The following is a 24174-nucleotide window of genomic DNA, read 5'->3' as shown; positions in this document are numbered from 1 at the left end:
TCGTAAAACTCCCGTGCGGAGGTCCGATGGTCCGAAGGTTTGATGGCCGTATCGGACTACGTACAATTGCCACTGCTTTCAAGAGATATTGATATGGAGCTATAGGGTAGCTGCATTGGCTCTGCAACAGTCACTTACAACAACATTATTTGTACAAAAGTCGCGATATCAGTTGTGATACGGGGCGCTGTGATAGTGCCCCATACAAGCTGGAACAACCTACATACGAGGCATAAGCAGGGAAAAACAGTAAGTCAGTATCGCCCATAAGGTGGTAGTCACATTTGTTTGCTTGTTGTTACTGTAGTTGCATTGTAGTTGTTGTCATATCATAAGTATTAAAATTTTGATATGTACTTACGATCAATGATTATGATTTAGCCCTACTTGGAGCGAGCATACATACGTACATGCATGTATGTATGTTTTTATGTTTGTCAGTTGTCTTTGGGCTTGTGGTGCAGCTTATCGGGTTAACCGGTAGCCCTGTTTTGTTCATATTCATTCTGCAGGGGCAACGCAGCAACGCAACTCTGCTGCAGCAACACAATCTCTGGTTGTTATCGCGTTGTTCACATACAAACTGATATTATACCTGATATACACGTACATACTCACCATGCATAAATATACTCGTATGCATTCAGTTGGGTACGTCTGGGAACGGGCGGCCCCCAAAAGCAGGCAATTGACATGCCAATGAGAGAGCACTATTGACGTCCCGCTTACGCCTATAGCGTAAAGTGTTGTTATCAGATAACAAAGCCCAATGCGGCTCTTATCACCAAACTGCCTATGGCTGGCCCCTTTTAACGCCCTCAGACAGCTACTGTCTGGACTGCTCTAATTGAGAGTTCGCGCCTTGTCGTCTACTTGCTTTCGGATTTCGGCCAAATCATAAATAAGAATATTATACAAATCCATTAATGAACATGACTTTGCCTTTCAATATCTCTACTTTTTATTTTTTCGCAAAAGTGGTTCACCTCTATATTACGTAGAGCCGATCCAATCGGATCAGCTTTAGTGCCTTAAGATGAGCAAAACTTTGATAAATATCTTACTTAAGGTCTCGTAAGTACACGCATTTTGGCCAAGACTTTAACGATGTTGTGAATTAGGTTGTTTGGGTTGTCGGGCTATTTGGTTCTTGCGCTTTATCAGCTCTCTCATTGCTCGGCAAGTGTTAACTAATTTAAAGCAGAGCCTCAAGTGCATTTCAAAGTTGTTCTCCCCTGACTACTATCTGTAAAAGTGTATCTGTATCTATATTTGTATCTGTGTCTGTTGAAACATGTTGTGCACATTCTGTAAGTGCATTGTTTGTTATTTGTCATGTTGACGACAGTGGCCACTTGGAATACAAAATGCACTTTGGAAAGTTTGCGGACCAACAGCCAACCGACCGAGCAGCAACAAGGTATTTAGAACTTATCTAAGGAATGACGTATTTTTGATACCCTAACCGTAATGTTTGATTCTGTAGAAACGATACTGAAAAGACAGTACATGATATTGGGAGTTTAGTTTTATTATTTTTTATTAAATATTATATTTTTATGTATTTAAGAAAATGTTTCATCAAACTTAGCAGTGCTGTCAAACAAGCGCGAGCAGAATAAATGTGAGTGTATTGGTGTGTTTTACACTGAGCGAACCGGTGCCTCGAAAAGCTATAAAAATATTTTTATGATCTGCTTAAATAATTTAAAATTAGCTAAAGGAATCGAAATGAGTGACTTCTACATTTATTTCCTTTTAATCGAGGTAACATTTAATATTTTATAATTTTTTTGTAATAAATTCCTTTTCAAAATGGTTTGTTAATATTTTATATTTAATTAATTTGTTCATTGAATTTTTCTATACAATTGCTAATTTTCCATAAGCTAACCAGAAAAGATTCTAGAATCTAGGCAAACATAATCAACGAGATCATGTTGATCATAAGATAACTTTTAGCATTTTGCTATAAAATCCGAAAATATTCTGCTAAAAATCGTAATTATCATTCAATTTAATGGAACTAAATCAAATGGGTCGCTTATTTATAGTACCCACTGTGAAGAAAGGGCAACAATGCATTTATCACGCTGCACTTTTGGCTTTGAGTCGTGATCTTTATCTATTTGTATGCCATGCTCCACATTGCTGCTACACATCGATCATTTGTGTGTTTAGCTTGAGTAGGTGAGCCACCCAACCACCCAACCAACCAATCAACCCCGTAGCCACCTAACCATCTAACCGCCCAATGGCGGCTGCGCTTGTCCCCATCTATCGTTTCTTGTCTGGCCGGCTGTCGTTTGGACTCATATATCAAAATGTACGTCAATTTTCATGCTCTGGACACTTGATAGACTGAAGTGCTTTACATTGATTTCACGTATACTCATACAGTTTCAAGTGATTTATTGTAAAGGCTTGTTCGTGCACTCCAAGTTGAAACTCATAATGAGCACACATCATAATCAACGTAAGCACTGCGGCATAGAAATCACCTCATTAAGTGGCTGCTACACCTCCTACACCCCCTGCCAGCCCATTCACATCCACAGTACAGCTGGCAGATAATGGCGATTGTTCTATCTATGTTATAACCTCCTCTCACTGATGAATGTCAACTTATGAAGGACGTTCTGCAAGGCCCAAGGGCCTCTTTAACTCCCGATCGTTGCAACAACTGCAACAACATAAAACTTTTTTTAACTCTTCTAAGTTAAACACTATAAAACTGAATATTAAAACACTTAACAGCTATTTTTTATGTTATTTGGTTTTAGTTTTGGTAAAAGGTTTTATTTGTAAGCGATAAAAATTCACCCATTTTTATTACCAACTTCTAAAAAATAAATAAAATTCGAGTATATTTAATTGTTTTTAAACTGAGCCTTACAACTCAAGCCTAACAGTGCCATACTTACCAAATTTCTTCAATTACTTTTAGATTATAATTTTAATTTATAATTTTAGCTCGAATATTGTCTGAAAGATGACTGTAGCTAATTTTTGAAAATAATATTATAATAAAATATAATCATATTGTCTTCAATATCTTAAACTTACTAACAAAAAAAAAAAAAAAAATTAAAAGTTGACTTATTCTAACTAAACTATATATAAATGAAATAACTTTTGGTTAAGACAACCTAAGTAAGTTGAAATGTTGAATATTATGTTCAATATTAGGTTGATACATTTTTCACCAGACTTTTTCACTTAAATCAATGGATAAATTCGAAATATATTATTTGTAAAGAAAGTGTCTAGTATAATTGAAAAACTACCCCATTAAATTTACAATAATGAATGACTCAGTTGATAAAGCGATGAGTCTTTCGAATAGACTCTAACAAATTGACAAGTTAATATAATTTATTAGGCATAATGTTAGAGTACCGCTCTGTTGAACATTATCGGAGAATTTCACAATTGGTAATCAAGTGAATTACTACAGAGGCGATTAAAATTTTCACATTCACGAATAATTTCGCTTTCTTGGTTGGTACCTATCAGAGTTTGTTATGATATATGACCGACGCAATAAACAGGAAATTTGAAAACAAAAAACCTATTAAATAAATCATAATAATCTGTATAGCAGGAGGGATTAGAAAAATATTTGGCTATTGGGGTTATCAGTGCTATAACTAGGGGTTAAGTATAGAATGATTGAGATAAAAAAGAAAGCGAGGGGGCGGGGTGTAGAGATAAGCAATGACTAGGAAAAAGAGAAGAAAGAGACAGCTAGAGGATGTCGGACACATTTGTGAAAATTGTTTTTCTGTTATTTTATTTTATTTATGCAAAATATTTCGAAAAGGAACACAAGAATTCAAAATTAAATTATATATGATTATACAATGAAAATTGTTTTTTATTTGCCATTTTAGTTTTTTGTTTTGTTTTATTTGGTTTTTTTTTTTGGTTTCTTCCGCTTATGTTTTATGTTTGGTTTTGGTTTTTGGTTTTTTGCATTTTTTGTGAAACATTTTACAATTGTTATGCATAATTTGTCATGGCTTTTTGTTTCGCATTTTACTCAATGTTGCTGTTGTTGTTGTTGTCTATTGACAAATTTGAAAATTTGTAGCAATTACAATTTTCATGGCTGCATGGCGCAATGTTTACACTTTCCACTTTAATAATAATATATATATAGCGTACAATTATTGTTGCAATTACAATTGTCTTGAGTACATTTAATATTTAAATTTTATACGTTTCCATTTCGAACCTATGCAAAAATCATAGTTTGACAAAAAGAATTACACATTTCTTAAATTTTTTATTTCTTTTTTCTTTTGTTTTCCTTTTTTATGATGAGACTACGACAAAAACACATGCGACTTATTACACTTTTTTCTTATATTTTTGTGTGTTGTTTTTTCTTAATTTTTTTTGGTTTTTTTTTTTTGTATTTTATTAATGTTTGCTTTAAATTTTGTGTAAATGTTTCTTTTATGATATTTTGTTTTCTTTTTTATGTTTAATTTTATTTACGCAGGACGGGGTTTATTTCTTACACATTTGCATTTTTGCTTTCATTTTTCTCTTCTCTTTTTTTTTTTTGCTTCACTAAGTGTAAATATCAATTATTTTTTTTTTTATAATTTTTTTATATATGTATATATTTTGTCATTTTATATATTAATGAATAAATTAAAAAATATTCAAGCTTTGACTAGTTAGATTTGTTTGTTATTTACTTTGTGTGTTTTTGCTTTTGTTGTTCTTGTTGTAGCTGTGTATCTTTAAATATATATATCTGTTGTTGTTGTAGCTGTAATAATCTAATGTCATGTGTCAGTTTATGTGCAAGTGTGTGTCTGTGTATGTGTATGTGGTTGTGTGTGTGTGTGAAAGTGCAGCCACCGCATAAGTATTTTTGGACTACGGCCATATTGAAATTTGTAATTTTTATTGGGCTTCTGCTGCTGCTCCGATTTAAGCATGTCGATCTTTGGGACTGATTATGATATAATATATACTTATTTACGAATGACGATAAAGGATAAGGTAAAAAAAATTCAATTATTATAGCGGTTACTTTGGACATTTGCTTGGAGCCTAGAAAAGCTTTACTATATATAAGTACCTATGCCTTGAAGCATGGTTCTCAATGTTTGCGCAGTTAAATATTTAGAGAGAGGTTATGAAATATGTGTCACAGCAATATTTTGCGGGGTGGTATAGGCCTGAGTAATGCAACCGAATGCAATTGAAACATGTAAGAGCCAAAAATAAAAAAAAAGAGTAACGCAAATGCAATGTGAACATCGGTTTGAAATAATTTAACTTGAATATCAACATCAAGTGCCTGTTTAAGAGAGTATATTCTTGTATATAATTCTTGCTTTTGTATTTGTTGCTAAATATATATTTCATATACATTCACATACATATATATATAAGTACATATATATATATATATATATATAATTATTGATTTATTCGTATAGGTATACAAATAAAGTTACAAACTTTGGTTTATAGCAAAAAATGGACTACAAATTACATTTATATAAATTGGATTTGCTCATGTGTTTATTTGAGTATCTGTTTATGAGTATATGTGTACTTGTGTGTGTGTGTGTGTGTATAATTTTATTAAATAACAGAACGTCTCGAATCTGAAAGCATTTGGCATACACTTGATAAATATTTGCCAAGCAATCGAGCTGAAAAATTAAACTAGCAATTTCAATCGGTTTATCTGCCTGCCTGTATGTCTGTCTGTCTGTCTGTCTGGCTGTTCCATTGTCAATTGCTTTGATTCAGTCCGTCAATATATCTATTGTTTGTCCATCCGTCTACCTGTCGCTTGCAGCTTTTCTATACATTTATGTATACATTTATATATTCGTATTTACTTAAATTGTCAGTAATTGTTTTGAAGCAACCATTGTGCAACCAGTTTTGAAGTGCAACTGAAGAGCAACTTGGGGTGAACCCTGAATACTCGTACGGGTACTCATTTTGTATAGTATGATATTGACTCAGTGTAGTCAGCAATTCATGTGCAAATAGTAGGCAAAATAATTTCAGTTCAACGATTTGTCTAGTTTAACAAAATCATTTGATATGAATAAATACAACACAATAACAAGTTGCTGCATACTCCCAGGAGTATGTGTATTGGTGTTTATGTGTGTGTATGTGTGAAGTGCTTGTTGCGTGTGGAAAAGAACATAAACCAGTTACAAAAATCTTAAGAAAATTTTCTAAAAGAGCTTTTGCAATTAGTTTTGCGATTTAATAATCTTGTTCATTGTTTTTTTTTTTTGCTTTTGTTTTGGCTTTGCATTTGCATTTGTTGCTTAATTTGTTTGCTTTGTTTATATTATTTAGTTGCCTTACTAGCTGAGTTTTTGCTTTTATCATTTGCTTTGGGTGTTGTGTATAGATACATAAATACATTTATGGACATTTTTGCGTTTGCGTTTTTTATATCGTTTTCTTTTTTAAATATATTGTTAATATATATGCCATATATTTGCCATATATATTGCTGTATATGTGTATATATATGTATTATATATATAGATATATATATATATATATATAGATTAGTACGCGTAGGTAGCTCTTAGGTTCACATGTGTCTGTGTCGCTCTGTAAGTGTGTGTGTGTATCGGTTTTGTGTGTTGTTTGCTTACGTATTTTGCTTATGCGTTTATGTTTTTAGCATCTACTAATTTATTAGCATGCAGCGCGTTTTCTTATTTATTTTTTATAGCGTTTTTCTAAGCAATTCTTCGGTTAACCCAAAGAATTTCGCTTGCGGCGCTGTAAAGTATGCTACGCTTTTTGCTGCTTTGTCATATTAAGCGCGTGTCGCCATTTTGCGTGAAGATGTGTGAGTGTGTTAGTGTAGGTAGTGAATGTCTTGACCATTTATTTACTAGGAATATAATTTTCATATATTTGCTTGCGGTTTTTCATTCAAATTTGTAAAATGTTGCAATGCAGTTGTTAGACTCGTACTCGCTTTTTTATGTTGCATGTTGCACTTTGCGCTGTGCTTTGCCTTTAACAATAAATTTACTTGAGTTGTCATTACATTTCAATAAATAGTTACTTTAACTTCTTAATACATTCTAAACAAGAACAACGCAGTACGAAAAGGGAAACAATTCATTCGACTTTTTGGGCTTCTCGTACAAATTTTTTTTATAATTGTTAGCAAATTTGTAATTTTCTCACTTATTGTAAATGTGTGTGATACCTGTCTGTGTATATGTGTCTGTGTGTGTATGGGTGTGAGCGTGTGGATAACAAATGAAGTGTTTTCCTTTGAATTGTGTGGGTTTGTGTGTTTGTTGCACGATTTCAAGATCCTCGCGCATTTTCTGTTTACAATTTCATTTGAAGCATTTTTTCTTACGTTCAGAGTGTGAGAAAGGGAGAGAGCTAGAGAGATGTTTGTTGGCTTACTGCATTTTTTGTTAAACATTTAAATACTTAAATTTAATTGCTTGTTTTATATTCTTGCCTTTCATTTAAATTTATTATATATGTAGATGCATTACATTTCACGTACGTTGCGGAACTGAGCTCCTTTAGACGAAAAAAAAAGTTTGTTCTTATTTTGTTTTATGTTAATTTCATTTACTTTTTGTATTTCTTAATCTGTCTTTTTTTGTTTTAAATTTTTTTAAGTTGTATTATTGATGTGCCATGCTCTTTGCTTTTCTTCATCTTCTTGCTTTTTTCTTAGGTGCATGCATTTTGTTGATTTAACTTTTATGTATTATTTATTAATTTTTCTGTTTCTCTAGTTTTTTACTCTTTCACTTCGAAATATTTGTAGGTTGGATTCTCGTACCCATTGATTTGCATATTGGGTACAATTTTCTCCTCCTGCACGATGGGATGATGTGTGGTCACATTCTGTGTGTGCGAAAGAGAAAAACGATGAGTACACATGTCACAATCCGAAACAGAGTATTTGGATTCGATAAAGGATGCTTCGCAAAAGTGAATATGAGATTGTGATCGATGCTTTGACGCTTAAGGAAAGGTATTATCAGACCGATTAGTTGGAACTTCAATCTTTTTTTTTTTTTAACAACATTTAAAAATATTAGTCAAAATGGAGATTATTATACATATTATAAGTTAAAGTGTTATACAAAGGGGACTAGGTCTGTTATACAGTAATCTTAAAGGAATTAATCTCATTTAATTGATTGTTTAAAGTGTTATACAACAAAATGTTAACAAAATGGAGACAAGATCTGTTGACTTTTGAAAGTGTTATACTACAGAGAATATTTGTAATAAATCATTTTAAATAGTTTGAGCATGCCGAATTGGTTTAAATAGCTGGAATTAATTAATGTTGAATATTAAAAGTGTACTACAGAATCCTCAACTGTTATACAGCGATCAATCTCAATTCTCATGGTGAAGCATCTATCGATTGGTTATATAATATATATTTTATACATACCTGATCCACCTCAATAAAGCCCTGCGCGTGCGGCGAACGTGATGTTCGCCACTTGGCAACGGCCACGCCCACAAAAACGGCCGCCATTAGGGCGATGCCGGCAAAGGAGAGCGTGAAATAGACATTGCGCCCCTCCTTAGCCGCGTGCGCATGCGAGAATTCGCGTCGCAGCGAGAAGCTCTGTAATGAGAACGAGAGAGGATACGCTTTAGGCAGATGCGGCGTAAGACGCGGACGCAGCAGCTCAAATACCGATTCACGATGTCCCAGATCGTGGGTCATGAAGTGCTGCACCTGCGGCTCAGCCTCCTGATGGGCCACTGCGGCAGCCACATCCTCAACCGCCCGCTGTACGGCATCGTCATCTACCGTTGGCAATACGGTCTGCACCTTGGTGCTGTGCAAAGAGAGAGAGAGAGAGAGAGAGAGAGAGAGAGAGAGTGAGTGAGAGATAATTCAAAAAGGAGAGAGAGCAGAGGGAGAACTTACCTGACCGTGGCCTCAGCATACTCGGCATCGGCCAGCTCCTTCTCGCTCTTTGTGGTGTCGAGGTTGAGATTGGATGCGGTTACCAGACCGCCGCCTCCCTCCATGCTCAGCTCCTTGCTATTGATGCTCTTGTCCTGCAGTTGTTGCTGCTGTTGTTGTTGTTGTTGTTGCTGTTGCTGGGATTGCTGCTGCGACTGTTGCTGGGATTGCTGCTCAGCCGCCTGCGACTTGAGCATGTCATCGACCTTTTTTGCCTCCATGCGCAGCTTCTCCTCGCGCAGCTTCTCACGCTCGGCAGCACGTTGCTCCTTGCGCTGCTTTTCGGCGAGACGCAGACGCTCCTTTTCGGCCACCTTGCGCTCAATCTCGATGCGATACTTGTCCAGTATGCCAGCCTCCGCCTCCTCGCTCATGCCAAGGGATGAGCCGGGAATGTCATCCTTGCTGCGCAACGCCAAAATGTAATCGTTCATCAGCTGAGCAATCTTGGCCGACAACTCTGGATAACGCTTGAGCATGGTCATCGACTGATTAACCGCACGATCGATATCAATCAATCGCTCCAGAGTCCTTGGTCGCTCAGAAGCAGCCGCCTCGAGGCCACCTGGTCCGCCGGAGTTCAACAGATGGCGATAATGGGCGAGGGCATGAGCACGATCCTTGTGAAGGGCACGCAACAGCTTCTGCAGACACTTCTCGACATGATGGGCCTAGAATTGAATGAGCATTGGTATATGGAGTAACGAGTACAATTTATTAAATAGAAATCGTAAACTAATAATTATTTGTGGTGTTTTCTTAAATACTTAAATCACGAACAAGAACCGAATCAAAAATCACAATAAAATTAACTTATACTACTTAAAATTAATATGAAATTAATTTCACTTTTAATTTTAAAAAAAGTGGTATAACTTGTCTTTTAAATTTGTTTAATAAATAATATAAAATTTGTATATTACAAAAGTTAATTGAAATTTTAGTGCACAAACTTGTTTTGGTATTTTATTTACTTACAATTTTATTATTTTATAAAAATGAAAATTATAAAAGCTGAATCTTGAATAAAATTTCAAATTTAATAATTTTTTTAAAACATGTTGATGAAATGCAAGACTTAAAATGGATAGCAAAAGTTTAGTTTTGGGATATGTCCACCATAAATAGAAGGTGCATAAATGTATTTTGATATTTTCGATATATTTTACTATCCAAATGAAAATTAAAAAAAAACTAATTTTAAAATAAAATTTCATATATATTTTTTTTTTATCCTTTCCTATGCATATAGATAAAGCGCAAGATTAAAAAATATTTTTAAAAATGGAAAATAAAAGTTTATTCCTTATTTGGAATATTCGTCTGAGATTTTGCCACTCATCCAGATCATTTTTTCTGAAGTTTACTTTTTAAGAACTCATATATGCTATTTGGGATCCCTGGTTGACTCACATTTGGCGGCTGCTCCGTGAGGGCCTGAGTGTAGCAGGTCATGGCTTCGCGCTTGCGCTGATTGATATGGGCCAGGACACGTTGTTGGTGCATCGCCGCCAGTTGATGCTTCTCGGCGTTGCCTTCTTCCTCGAGTGCCTGAACAGAAGTCTAAAATTACATTCCCATATAAAGACGTATTGCACACCAAGAGAGAAAGATTATCAGCATGAGTTTGAATTTTCATTTTGTTCATCATTGTTTCATTTATCGATTGCAATATTCGATTTCGATTACGATTGCAACGATTTTGCATTTCAAGTATAGTTACGTTTATTTTTTTTTTTTGCTAAATTGTACAAATTTCATGGCTATAACTTGCAGTTGTCGTTAGTTAAGTTAAGTGTGGTTGTGTGTGGATGTGTGTGTGAGTGGGTGTGGTGAGTTTGTATGCGTGAGGGGGTGAGACGGGTGAATGGGAGTTGGATGACTCGTTTGGGGAAGTGCTGCTGACGTAACACAATGCTGTGCAGAGAGTGAGAGAGACAGAGAGAGAGAGAGAGTATAAGTATCGATTCATGAATGAATTGGGGATTATGAATAATCCAAATATCTAGTTACGAGTACTTATGAGTGAAGTTTTGAATGGTTTAAGGACACACTTGCAACATCATGGAGTCTCAGCATGATTCGAGGTCGGATTCTACAGTTCTTAAGAGCTATGCGAGCAGAATTCTACATTTATATATATATATGTATATATCGATAATATATATACATGAATATATAGGCAGTCCATTCATTTTGTTGTTTAATTTATATATTATATATAATTAAGCGCAGCATTGGAGGCAATATATTGTTGTTGTTAGCATTTAAGCAGCATTTAAGCCAAGTATATAATTATATGTATTATACACAGAGTAACAAAGAGAGAGAGAGACAGTTTGATGTGTGTCAGAGTAAAATAGAAAGAGTCATTCATTTGTTGTTGAGTTAGTTTTATGTTGTTAATTGTTTGTTTGTTGTCTTTGTTGTTGTTGGTTAGCACTAATTGGTAGGAATGAAATGAAAAGGCGTCGAAAACTAAAGGGTATTACGAGTACATTATAAAGCCAATCAGTTCAACTACAAAAGCACCTTTTTTAGTTAGTTGGTATGTAGGTGTAAGTATTTATATTCAAAAAATACAAAAGTATTTAGTTTCTCTGTTTGTTTGTTGTTTATTGTTGTTTCTGTATTTTGTTTGTTTCTTTCTGTATCTGTTTTTGGGATTGCTTTCGGTAAATTACGAGTATGATTAATAAATCATTATGCTTGTTATTGTTGTTGCTGTTATTGTTATTGTTATTATTATGATTACAATCTGATGCCTCTTTCGCTCCCATTTGCCATACATGGATACACAAAAGTAGAGAGAAATTACAGCTACATACATACACATACACATAGCTACAGAGAGTTAATTCATAAATATATATATATATATATATTTATATACATATATTGTTCAGGCATATATCGAATATATATGTATGTATAAAGTATAGAAAGATAGTTAGATAGATGGATGGATAGATAGATAGATAGATAGATACAATCAACGAGTAGAATGAAGCGACAGGTGCATGATAATTGGTGTTCGAACTTAAAGCAAATGATAAGCCAAAACCTAATGATAATGTTATTGATAATGATTATGATTAGGTTGATTATAGATTGACAGTAAATAATGAGTATAGGTTATATTGTAGCAACAAATATGTATATATATATATATATATATTTATATATGTATATATATATTTATATAAGTAGAGGAAGAAAGATAGTGCATGTGTGTGATAGAGACAGATTCAAAGGTAAAGATAGAGTAAAGAAACAAAAAATTGGTTGGAGTAGGACAGAGCTGTAAAGAATTGCAATCATTATATGCATTATGCAATCATTAATTGTACTTAACTTTTGATAAAAATGAAAAATAAATATATTGCAATTAATTAGATTTAATCAGTGTGACTAGTGCATTCATTTTAAGGAAAATTCTAGTAGCCCTGAGATGTAAGTTATACAAATTAATGATTGAAATCAAAAAGTGACAATCGATTGCACATTGCAATTAAAATAATCATTAAAAATATAAACATTTTGAATTAATTTTTAAAATTTAATATTTATTGTGACACATCCTAGCGATCTAAGAAATACTTAATAAATTATTGCAGTAGTCTCACAACTAAATTTTTTACATTTCGATTCTTATGCTATGTTTATGTTTATTTATGTATTAAATCTATTTTAATATTTTTATAGTTATTACTATTGCTGTTTTAAATTATTTAATTCTATTATTTTGTGTTATAAAATATTTATTATTGAATTGAAAAGAATATGAACTCGTTTTATAAACAATTTGATTGCAATTTTCTACAGCTTTCTAGGAGTAGGTGATGAATGAGGTGGTAGGATTTATATGGAATGGGCTGCAGGAACTATCGGCTACATGGTTGTGGGTGAGTTGGGGGTGGGGTAGGGTTGGGTTGGGGTGAGCGGTTGTTGGGAAACAAACCTGGAAGCGTGCCGTCATGCGCTGCTTGAAACTCTGTGCTGCCTTTGGATCGGCGAGACGCATATCCTGATATTTCTCCTCAAGATCGGACCAGTCCTTCATGACCCGTGTGACCTTCTCGCGATGCGATTCCTCAAGGCGCTGTTGGGCTTCCTTTGTTTAGAATACGTTTTGTTTTTTGTTGGATAAATAAACCTGCGCCCTCAACGTAAACACTTACTTTCTGACTTACTTTGTAGCTCTGATGCTCGTAGTGGGGATCAAAGTGGGTGAAATACGGATCCGAGGTGGGCTGTGCCGTCGATGGTGGTGCGCCCACTGCGACGCCAGCAATGGCAGCCGCAGCAGCAGCCGATGAGGCAGCAGCAGCAGCGGCAGCAGCGGCAGCAGCAGCCGATAATTGTGGAGTTGTTGTGGCAAGTTCCGGTTTCAGTGCACCTTGTTGTGGCTTGTTGCCCGCCTGTTCAGCAGCTGTAAGGCTTGCTGGCGACGAAGACGAGAATGAGGATGATGACATGGACATGGACATGGACATGGACGGAGCTTTGAGTGCTGGCAATGGCGGCTTGGCACCGCTAGAGCTGCCATTTTGATCCCAGGCATCGGCAATGCCGGCAACTTCGCTGTCCGATCCGGCGCCATCCTCCTCGTAATTGTCGCCATCCTCGCCGCTGTCGTACTCCGCATTGATGTCATCGAGGGCACCACTGTTGGCATCGCTGGCTGCTCCAGTGCCGCCAACTGTTGCTGCCTCATCGGCAACCATTTCATCCTCCTCGTCATCGCCCATCAGATCATCCTCATCGTCCAGCTCATCATCGTTGGCGTCCTTCGAGTAGTTGGAGTCGTTGCTGTCCTCGTCCTCATTCACACTGAGCTCATCGTTGACATTGGCATTGACATTGGCATTGGCATTTGCATTGTTGTTGTTGTTGTTGCTGTTACTGTTGATGTTGTTATTGTTGTTGTTGTTGTTGTTATTGTTCAACTGCGCTGGCGGCATCACAGGTAAATCGGTCTTCTTCACGCGTATCTCATCGGCTGAAGTGGGCAGAAAGTGAGTAAGAATTGTTTTAGTTGTTAAGTAATAATAACTACACTTAGAAAAATAATCAATATATTCTGTACTTCAAAATAGGGATTTTTAAGTACAAACGATGTCAAAGCTAACTGAGCTTGCAATTTTAAAAGCTGACTACAAAATTCTTATTACAAGTTCGGTTTTCTCAGTCCCGAAAATCCTAAAATAAGATTTTTCTGGTATATCCTAAGTACGTTTTTGAATTATTTCTGTAAAAGATTGAAGCATACTAGTTTAAGTACAAAAAAATGATGATCTAATCCCAAAATGTATAATACTTGTTTCTAGTACCAAGCATTGCCATATTTAAGTTGACTTTAATCGAAAAACATACACATAACATACGAATATTAATATAAAGCAAATGAAACAAATCTAAATTTAATTTTTTTTTTCTTTACAGTTCATAAATTATTTTTATTTGTATTTGTATTTTTAATCTTTAACTTAATTTTTATACTTGGTAATTTTTTCTTTGCCGACTGCTTTTAGTCGTGCATAAATAAATAAATAAAATAAAAATAAATATAAAATAAAAAAAAAATATAAATATGCAATTGAGTTGAATTTATTTACAAAATGAAATACTTTTTATTGCTGGTGTTTTTTTTTTTTTTTTTTTTTTTTGGTTAGCGGTCTCTCTACTTAATAATAGTTGCTGACTGAAATGTCACCTTAGCCTCGGCAGAACCAGTTAAGAATTCTAAGGCGCGAAAATGAAAAAGAATCGTGAGCATATTCCAAAATGCACTTGTTTCAAGTTCAAAAGATTTTCCATTTTAAAATAATTTTAATTTTGGAAAAAACCTATTTTAAGTCCCAAAAAAATTTCAAAACTATTTTAGCTTAAAAAAAAACTTCTTCTAAAGTTATTTATTCTGACTTATGTTGGTTAAAATCTGACTTTTATAAAAAAAATAGCTGTTATAGAAATGGTCAGTCAAAATATTAAATATAAGATCGATCCCATTTAAAACTTAATTTTAGCATTTTAGCCATAGTACAAAGCAATCTTAAAATTTTAAGAACAAAAGGTAAGCAATTTTAGGATGGCATTTTTTTCTGAATACGTGTATACTCACTTTTAAAGTGCTTGGGGCAGCAGACGAACTCGACGCCCGAGAAGAGCGAAATGCCGCAGGGCAACAACATGGCAAAGCTTCGCATCTGCATACCCCGCTCCTGGCAGGCAGCTGCTCCAGTTTGATTCCACCTCACGAATGGCCAGCAGCGAGACGCATTGTGGATGTGGTCAAAGAGGCAACCCTCCGGCACCAACAGCGCGTCCGATTGGAATGGTCCTTCTGAAGCCAAACGAGTTGCCAATCGTTTCATTTAGTTACATTCCGTACCGTTTCGTATCGTTTCGATTCACATCATTCCAAGTTGTTTAGAATTTGTATATGCATGTATGTATGTGTTTGTTTGTAATATAGAGCAGATGGTTCACATTTGTGGCAGCTGTTCAAGTGGCAGAACTTCGTCCTGTACTTACCCAGGCAACGGAATGGCTTGATCCAGCGATGGGCTCCCTTGCACTTGGCCGCATTCAGTGCACCCTGGCGACACCAGCCCCCAATCTTCTGATAGTGTGACGACTCCACAATATTGGTAATATCTCGATTGGGATAAGCCTAAAAAAAATAGACAGAATAAAGAGAGTGAAACATATAGTATTCGAAAAGTCATTCTTCGATTAATCGATTAATTTTCTAAATCGGAAAATTCTACCTGAAGAAAATAAATTTATTTACAGAAAAAATTCCGTAATAAATTCCAAAAATGCGGTACGGTTCTTCCGAATTTTCTTAAACCAAGTACAAAATACTTGATTCAAGCACGATTTTTCCCAACAATAATTTTTTTTTAGTCAGACCAAATATTCTATTATTGGCTTCTTGATATTTTTATTATGTTGAGCCATTGCTTTTTTTTTAAATTTCGTGAATAAAAAGAAAAGTTGATTTAAATTGCACAAACTTAAACTTTTCCAAACTAACACATCATAAATCAGTTTAAAGCATACAAAGCATTTTATTCATTTTATATTCAATTCATTTTACTGTCATAGTAGTAAACATTGTATGCATTATGCTCAATTCGAATTGGAAGTATATTTTATATATTATTCAATTCAATTGCTAACTTCAATAAATAGCTTTAGAGTTTTCCTTCGGGAAGAAGACTGACAACAAATGCGTTAACTAATGCTAATGTTTATTCGTCTATATATGTATTTACATATGAGTGTTTGTGTCTTGGTTTTGTGCTTAGCAACTACAACGAAATTATCATCTTGATTGAGTTGTTCCAAGTGACAGCTGCTTGTTGTCAATTGTGTGAGTGTGTGAGTGGGCGAGTGTGTGTTTGAGTGTGTGTATGTGTGAGATGGCACTTCAAGGCATGTAAATTGAGTGCATCTAAAAACCTTGGCTTCGATTTGACGCCTGACTGTTGCACACACACACACACACACACACACACACACACGCACAAATAGTCAAATTGGGGCAATCGTCATACACACACACATATAAATGTGTATATAGAATAAGAGAAGTGCCTTTGAGTGGGCATCAAAGTTTTCAATTCGTTTTGTTCCATTGTTGTGCGAAACACTTGGCGTATGCGTAATATGCGCATTTAACTCTCAAGCATCTATACGAAGAGACTTGGCATTCAGCGCTCCGTTTGTTCCATTTCGTTTGTTGATTAGCAGTCAAACAGATATCATATTTTATCATTTATCAACGACTAAAACTGTTTCACTATTTGCCCTTTTATCTATATTAGCTCACAAAAAAACATAGTTCTTTTTTGCAATGCAATCAAAACTTAAGCTTAAAATGATTACACTCGGAAACTTATAATATTTTATTAAAGCACAAATATTTGCGGCGTTAAAATATTCGAGATTACCACACAGAACAATCAGCAGCAATTTTAATTTTAAAAAAATTTAAATATTGTTCAAATTAAAATAATTTGAAAAAACTTTAATTGATAGGTTTAATTTTGCCTTGTACGAAATAAACAATTCTGGCACGCTCTGAAAGATTAAACATTTCTCTTTTAAGTAATTTTTCAATTTTGCAGATATCTTTATAGTTTAACGGGTATGAGTTTTGCAATCCGTTTTGACAAAACGAGCTTATTCTGCAGCTTTTAAGATTAAGTTTATCCCGGATAAGCTCGTTTGTAACTTTAGCTGTAGCTTTCTCTTATATATTATATTGTATACTATATATTCGCAAGTTTCTGGTCTAAAAATATTCATTATGTGCGTTCCCCTTGGGAAAAGCGTTGAGCGTAAGCGGTTAAATCATTAGATATTTATAGGTTTCAGTTTCATTGTCTGCGCTTGTTCAGCCAACCATTTGATGCGTTTTTGTTTGGCCAACGAGCAGTAAAACTTTAATTGGCCGCCCGGCTTGATTGACTGGCTAAATGACTGACTAACTGAATGGCCTAATAAAATATCGCACACAGCCACGTGCCACACATCCACATGTCATGTGTGAGTGTGTGCCTTATATGTGTGTGTGTGTGTGTGTGTGTGCACTACATTTGTTTCAAACAATTATGTGCCGAGTGGCATACACACACACACACACGCACACACACACAAATAGAGAGAACACCAGCAGCAGCTCATGAAAATGAGGTCTTTTTAAATGTTGTTTGAGTGTTTCGTTGCAAATGGCACACACACACACACACACACTAACACACACATATACACACACATATACACTCACATAATATGGGTGCAAACGGCACATAAGCTACGATCCGTTTGCTGAGGCCAGACAGTGAATCCCCTGCCATTCCCGTGCCCCGTTCTTTTACCCATCCCTCGTTTTACCCCCCATTCACCCCTTCTTCATTTCGTTCCCTCTTTTTGCCACATCTTTTGGCGTCCACTAGGCTCACAGACCGACTGTGTATACGATGTATTGCCGTAGCTGTTGGCAACCGGGCTAAATAAAACATTAAAAGCACAAAATAATGATGCTGATGCATGTCAAGTCAAACTGAAAACCGAAACCCCAAAGGCCCACCCTCCTAACCGCCCCCAAGCACCAAGAGCAAGCTGAACAGTGTACACTGTACACTGTACACTGAATACTCCAAATAAAACAAGTCTCCACAAGGCCTCATGCTGTGTGGCCCATACAACATACACAGCAAGTATATAAACGCATAATGGCACTGTGGCATTCACTCCAAATACGAGTACGAGTATGCAATACAAAATTCCAAGCATAAACATTTTTTGGGTCTTTATTAAAAGTGGTTGTTGCTTGTTGAAGCATATTTATAAATGAAATGATAATAGTTCAACACATATTCTAGAATGCTCAGAAATGCATGGAATTTATTGACAAACGATTGATTTGAATGACAATGATAAATTCAACACAATTTCTGTTTAATTATTATATTGAATATGATTATTATTGTATACATTACATTGTTCTATGTTATGCATTACAATTTGCTTGTATAGAAAATGTACTATTTAATATTTCACATTCTTTGTGTATAACAGTTTCCACAATTGATTTTTAAACAATACACAAATTTCGTGTAACACTGTGAGGTTGCCTGTTAATATTAATTAAATTTGTCTTGTAAATTAATATATTATTCGTGAAGTATCAAATATTTTGATGCCTAGTAACAATAAATATTTTATACACATATGCTTATAATTATTTGGTATGTTTGCCATCATTACAAAAGAAATAGTTATAATTATAGTTATAACAGTTTATGCAATAAATATTATACAAATGTTCAATCAGTGCAAACAGACAGTATAACATAAGATCGAGTAGATGCGTTGAAAATAATTATAACAGTCAGTTATATGCAACAGGTTATAAGTAAAAATCGATTAAAAATCGAAATAAATAGTTACTATAACAGTTTATGCAACAAAGGCAATATTACATATTGTATAAATAATTATAAGTATGTTAATTTAGATACGAATTGCTTATTTACGTAAAGACTGTTTTAATTCCAAAAAAAAATAAATTTTTCTATTACATTTTTTAAGTATAACAGCAACAGATAAGCTGTTATATACGACGTCTATTAGGACAATTTTGTGTAATCTTATATTCGTGAAATCAAAATTGCCTTTTGATTGTTTAAGTTTAATTATTGAGGTAGACTTTGTGTGTTAGTCGAATATATAAAACGGTGATTAGAAGTCGATACATATTGACGATATTGAAGGAAATGATTTTGCAAAATGGTCTTTGTATATATAGACTAATAATTTAAAATGCAGACAATCAATGAGTATGTTAGTTACTTGATTCCTTGACCCACTGTGCGTTTCATGTTTGGGTGACGCTGCCACGTTGCGTGCGTGCGAATTGATATATGACAATCCCCTTTCACCTTCTGCCCATTCATCCTCCCACACTGCCGCTTAGTTGTCGTTTAAAGGGAAATGTAAAAAAACGCTCATCATCAGCAGAGGCAGCAACAGAAGCAGCAACAGCAACAACAACAGCAACAACAGCAACAGAAACAGCAACATTAACAGCAGCGATGACGACGACGTCATTCACAGAACAACCTCTGCCTGACCAGCGCCTATTTTGTTGTTGTTGTTGTTGCTGTTGTTGCTGTTGTTGTTGCTGCCTGCGGTTGACTGTGAGTCCACCATTTGCTTAGTCGTTGGAGTATATAAACGTGCCAACCGAATGCGCAAACCAACACACACTCACACACATTCGTACACAATCACTTTCACACGCACACATACAGAGTGAGAGAGAGAGAGAGAAAGCGAGAGAGTGAGTGAGAGCGTGAGGGGGAGCTGAAACTTAAGCTCAAGCTCGAGCTGTGGGCCCGACTGGGCTCATGGGGACCCTGGTTAGAAGCCAGCACACCCCTTCCCTTCCTCCACCAACCCCCTCTCGTCGCGTCTCGGTTCGTCCTGACTGAGCTGGACGGGGCTGGGCTGGGCTGGGACTTGGCTTGGTTTAGCTTGGCCCGGCTAAAATGTGTTCGTTCTACTTGGCTTAATCAAAACATATTCAACCGAGCGTGATGCTGTTTAAGTGCTTCGCTCGAGAGAGCTTGCCACAAATACACACACACACACATATATACAACTTATTGTAACAGAATTTGATTCTTTTGTTTCCACAAGCACACACACACACACACACACCCGCCCACACACAACTGACTTGCAACTGTATGCGTGGGTAAAATGAAAAGCAAATTTAATTGTATAAAATTAGCAAAAAAGCGCGGCTCCCAAAGCGTCTGTTTCTGTGTGTGCGTGCTCTAATGACAGACAAACAATTAAACTTGACATTTCGCTATTGTCCCTCAACAATATACATATACACACACACACTCACACACACACCCACACATAAGCAGATGAACAGGACGAGCGTGTTGTTGCTATTGTTAACCGTGCTTGCTCTTATCCTTGAGCAATGCAATTAGACAAGTTTCAATAACAATAGAAACAGCATCAAAAACAACAGTTAGAACAAAACATTTATAAACAATATGCCGTCCCACATATTGAACACAAACTGGCGGGCATTGTTGTTGTTGTTGTTGTTGTCATCATTGTCAACAGCCTTACATTTGTCCTTGAAAGATACGTTCTTTTTTGTGGCTCACATTCTTCAAATACGCCGTATGCATACATATATTATACGTCAAGACATATTTGCATACATATTTATATATATATATATATATGTATATATGTTGTATGTGTATACATTTATATTCAATCTATTCAATTTATTAAAACCTACCACAAAAATATCAATAAACCGTGCATGTAAAGAACTGAATCTCATATATATATTTTTGACAATCAAACTTAAGTTATTCACATATCCATAGAACCATATAACGTTCACAAAGCGATTACTAATATTTTTTATAATCTGTGAAATATGTGGTAATTTTTGGCTGTATCATTTAATAGAATTCCCACTGATTCTCTAGATTCCTTAGTTCTTATTAATATATACACAATTTTATAATAAACTAAATTTTTTTAAATTATATTTTTTTGTTCAATTGTTTACAACACCTATTATTTGACAACAGTTCAAAACCAAAAAACAAATAAACAGGCCTGTTCTGGTTTTAAACATTCTGCAAGTTTTTTTTAATATGTTCTAATTTTAATTTGGAAAAACTATGAGGAATCAATTTAATTTGAGTAGCTGAATTTATGTACGATATAGAGAAAAACGATAAATTTTAAATACTTTTATTAAATTCAGAGTAAAAATGTACATTTAATTAAATGCTATATAATAATAAGTTTAAGCCGGAACAGGCTGGATAAATATTTAAAAAAAAACCATAAGCTTTAGGTAATCTACATACATTCATAAATATTAAAAATGTTTTCATTTACAGCAATCGGTCCCTCCTTTCTTACTACTGATATTCATATTAAGCCCCCCTCAAAACGATCACCGAGCATAAGACAAAAAAAATGTTGCATATGTGCGGCGCAAATTTAACAGTGAATTTGCTGTGACGCACACTGAGGCCACAGGTCGGAAAACATGGCATATATTATTTAATAAGTCAAATAATAACTAGGTTAAATAAACTATTTTATATATTAACAAATATTAACTAGGTTAAATAAACTATTTTATATATTAACAAATAATAACTAGGTTAAATAAACTATTTTATATATCAAACAATATTTTTTTAAGCCGAAATACGATTAAATTGTAAATCGTAACATATTTGGTATTTTGACAATTTTACACGTATGAATGCACAGAAAATATTTGTCAACTTTGACCGAGAAACTGTGAGTCTATCAACCTGTGTAAGCAGTCATTTCTAAGCTGTTTTACTTTCTGCAAAATCTTTATGGGTTAAAAAAAATAAATTTTAGCAAATAAAAAAAGATGATAATTGGCTCCACTGTGCGACGCCTGCAGCTGACAGTTTGGTGTTTGGTTTTGCTTTTGGGGCATGCGAAAACAGAATGAGTGTGAGTGTGTGTGTGTGTGTGTGTGTGTATGTGCCGCCTGCCCCAAGTGCTTGGCAATGCATGCAAAATACAAACAATCGACTTGTGCGCGTGTGACTTGGTGTCTGTGTGTGCGCGTTTGGTGTGTATGTGTGTGTGTGTGTGTGTGTGAGAGTGTGTGTGAGGTGCTGCAGCCGAGCGCGTTATTGAAAATGATTTTTTAATGCGGCATTGACATAAGGCTACAGCGCACAGTCCTCCAAATTCACTTATCAACCTCCTCCGCCTATTGAGTCGTCTCCCGAATCTTCTCCACCCCTGGTCTTCTGCTGTCAAATCATTTTGTGGCAACTTTCTATTTGCATTTCCCTGTGTTTCTTTTGTTTTTGTTTTTGTTTCTGTTACTGTTTCTGTTTATATTTTGTAAATTCATTTTTTTGTTATACTTTGTGTGCGCGGCTTGAAGTCCACAGGGGCGTGGCTTGGCCCCAAAGGCATTTGTTTGCACACGCCGCTGAGCTTGTTGTTATTTAAGTTTTACCGTTACTGGCAGTGGCTGTGGCAGTGGCAGTGGCACGCCCACACCATCATCAACACTCTGCACTGGCGCGTCTCGCACACTTGAATTGAGTTTAAAAGTCGGCTTTATGCGAGTGTGTATGTGCATGTATTTTTAGTTAAGTCAACGCTGACGTTAGTTAGTTGCTCACCCAATGCCCTGTGGCCATCAGTGACCGTTGCCCCACCCCCTCGCACCCTCTTCCACCGCCGTGTCTATTAAGCGTGTCCCGCCCCCTGTCCCTTTGCCGCTCTCTACCTCTCTGGGCACTCGGCCTTCGCTCGTGTTTGGGCCTCTACGCGTTGACACTGAAATTGTAAAAATAATTTTCCCTACACTATGTACCTTTCACACACACACACACGCTCGCACATATACTTAGATAAAGAAATACACAGAAAACAATAAGGGCAAAAAGGCTAAATGTTATGTTGTTTTCATTTGTGTTGTGGTTATTGTTATTGTTGTTGCTGTTGCTGTTGCTGTGGCTTTGCAGGGTTTTTTTGTTGCGTTCATTCAGACTTTTGTGTCACAAAGTCATTTCTGTCAAATGGACAAAGCAAACACTTTCTAAGTTGCCTGTCTCTGCGGCTGACTGTGCTTGTGTGTGTGTGTATATGTGTGTTACGGGGATATTTGTTTTTTTATCTGTTCGTGAGCGTTATTTAAAGTCCATTTTGACAAGCACTGTTGGCCAGTCAACGTATTTTGTTTCACTTTTTAATTTTGCCTACACTAATATTGCGTATACGTCATGTGTCCAGCAAAAGACAGCACAAAAACTATTCTAATGTTATCCTTTTAAGAAAAATTTAATGATTTTGTATAATAAGCAAAAGAGAAGCAATTTGGTGTTTTCTTTTATTAATTGATTAATCGCTTGTCGTTTTACCTATCGATTTATCGATTAAATGATCAACACAATAATTATGAAAAACGAACAAGATATTGAATAATTAATATTTTAGCACGTTGCGAATTATAACAAATTTGAATTGTTATACGCCACTCTGGTATACTGTTATACGCCTGCTTTTGACTACAGTTTTGTATATAATCTCGACTAACACTGATATTAAAACTGTTATACAACCGCTATCATTTGTTATACTTTTTGCGGATGCAGCTCGCTTAAGTTCCTGATATCCTATTGGTTGACCAAAAAACTGATGAGTCCAACGTTTCGCCCATCGACCTCACAGTGTCCTTTGTCAGTTTGTGTTCGCTCTGCTCATACCCAGTCCGCATATACTCGTCCTTTTGTATGTGTACACGTATGTGCATGCAATACATCACCTTTAATGGGCATTATGTGTTAGCAAGCATTTAGCCTTAAATGCCTGGCAACGTTACAAACAATTGAATTAAGACTGGGCCGCTGCACAAATGCCCCTCGTACTCCACTCCCCACTTTGCACACTCTACACTCTTTACTCTTTACTCTACACTCGACACTTGGCAGCATCCACCCAGCAGTGGGGGCGTGGCTGCAGCACCGCAGCCCAAATGAGCCGCCCAACCACCTTTGGGCCACTTGCTCAGTGCTGTGTACGTGTAATTTTGCAGGCATTTAAGGACTTGGCTGAGG

General features: G+C 35.6%; 1 protein-coding gene across 1 annotated transcript in view; it reads right to left on the bottom strand.

Annotated features, from left to right (window-relative positions):
- Window positions 1-7314: 7314 nt before the first annotated feature.
- LOC117782770 (amyloid-beta-like protein) overlaps window positions 7315-24174 on the bottom strand; it is a 67581-nt gene continuing 50721 nt past the window's right edge. Inside the window, exons 4-12 of the mRNA XM_034619807.1 lie at window positions 15521-15659; window positions 15108-15329; window positions 13177-13985; window positions 12945-13097; window positions 10397-10546; window positions 8945-9654; window positions 8708-8852; window positions 8456-8635; window positions 7315-7893 (exon numbers count right to left, since the gene is read on the bottom strand). Of these exons, the coding sequence (XP_034475698.1) occupies window positions 7786-7893; window positions 8456-8635; window positions 8708-8852; window positions 8945-9654; window positions 10397-10546; window positions 12945-13097; window positions 13177-13985; window positions 15108-15329; window positions 15521-15659 (2616 nt within the window). The 3' untranslated portion in view covers window positions 7315-7785. The remainder of the gene's footprint in view (window positions 7894-8455; window positions 8636-8707; window positions 8853-8944; window positions 9655-10396; window positions 10547-12944; window positions 13098-13176; window positions 13986-15107; window positions 15330-15520; window positions 15660-24174) is intronic.

Source organism: Drosophila innubila, chromosome X, assembly GCF_004354385.1.
Source record: "Drosophila innubila isolate TH190305 chromosome X, UK_Dinn_1.0, whole genome shotgun sequence".
Taxonomy (NCBI): domain Eukaryota; kingdom Metazoa; phylum Arthropoda; class Insecta; order Diptera; family Drosophilidae; genus Drosophila; species Drosophila innubila.
Note: the sequence above shows the minus strand (reverse complement) of the source record. Positions and strands in the feature narration are given on the sequence as shown.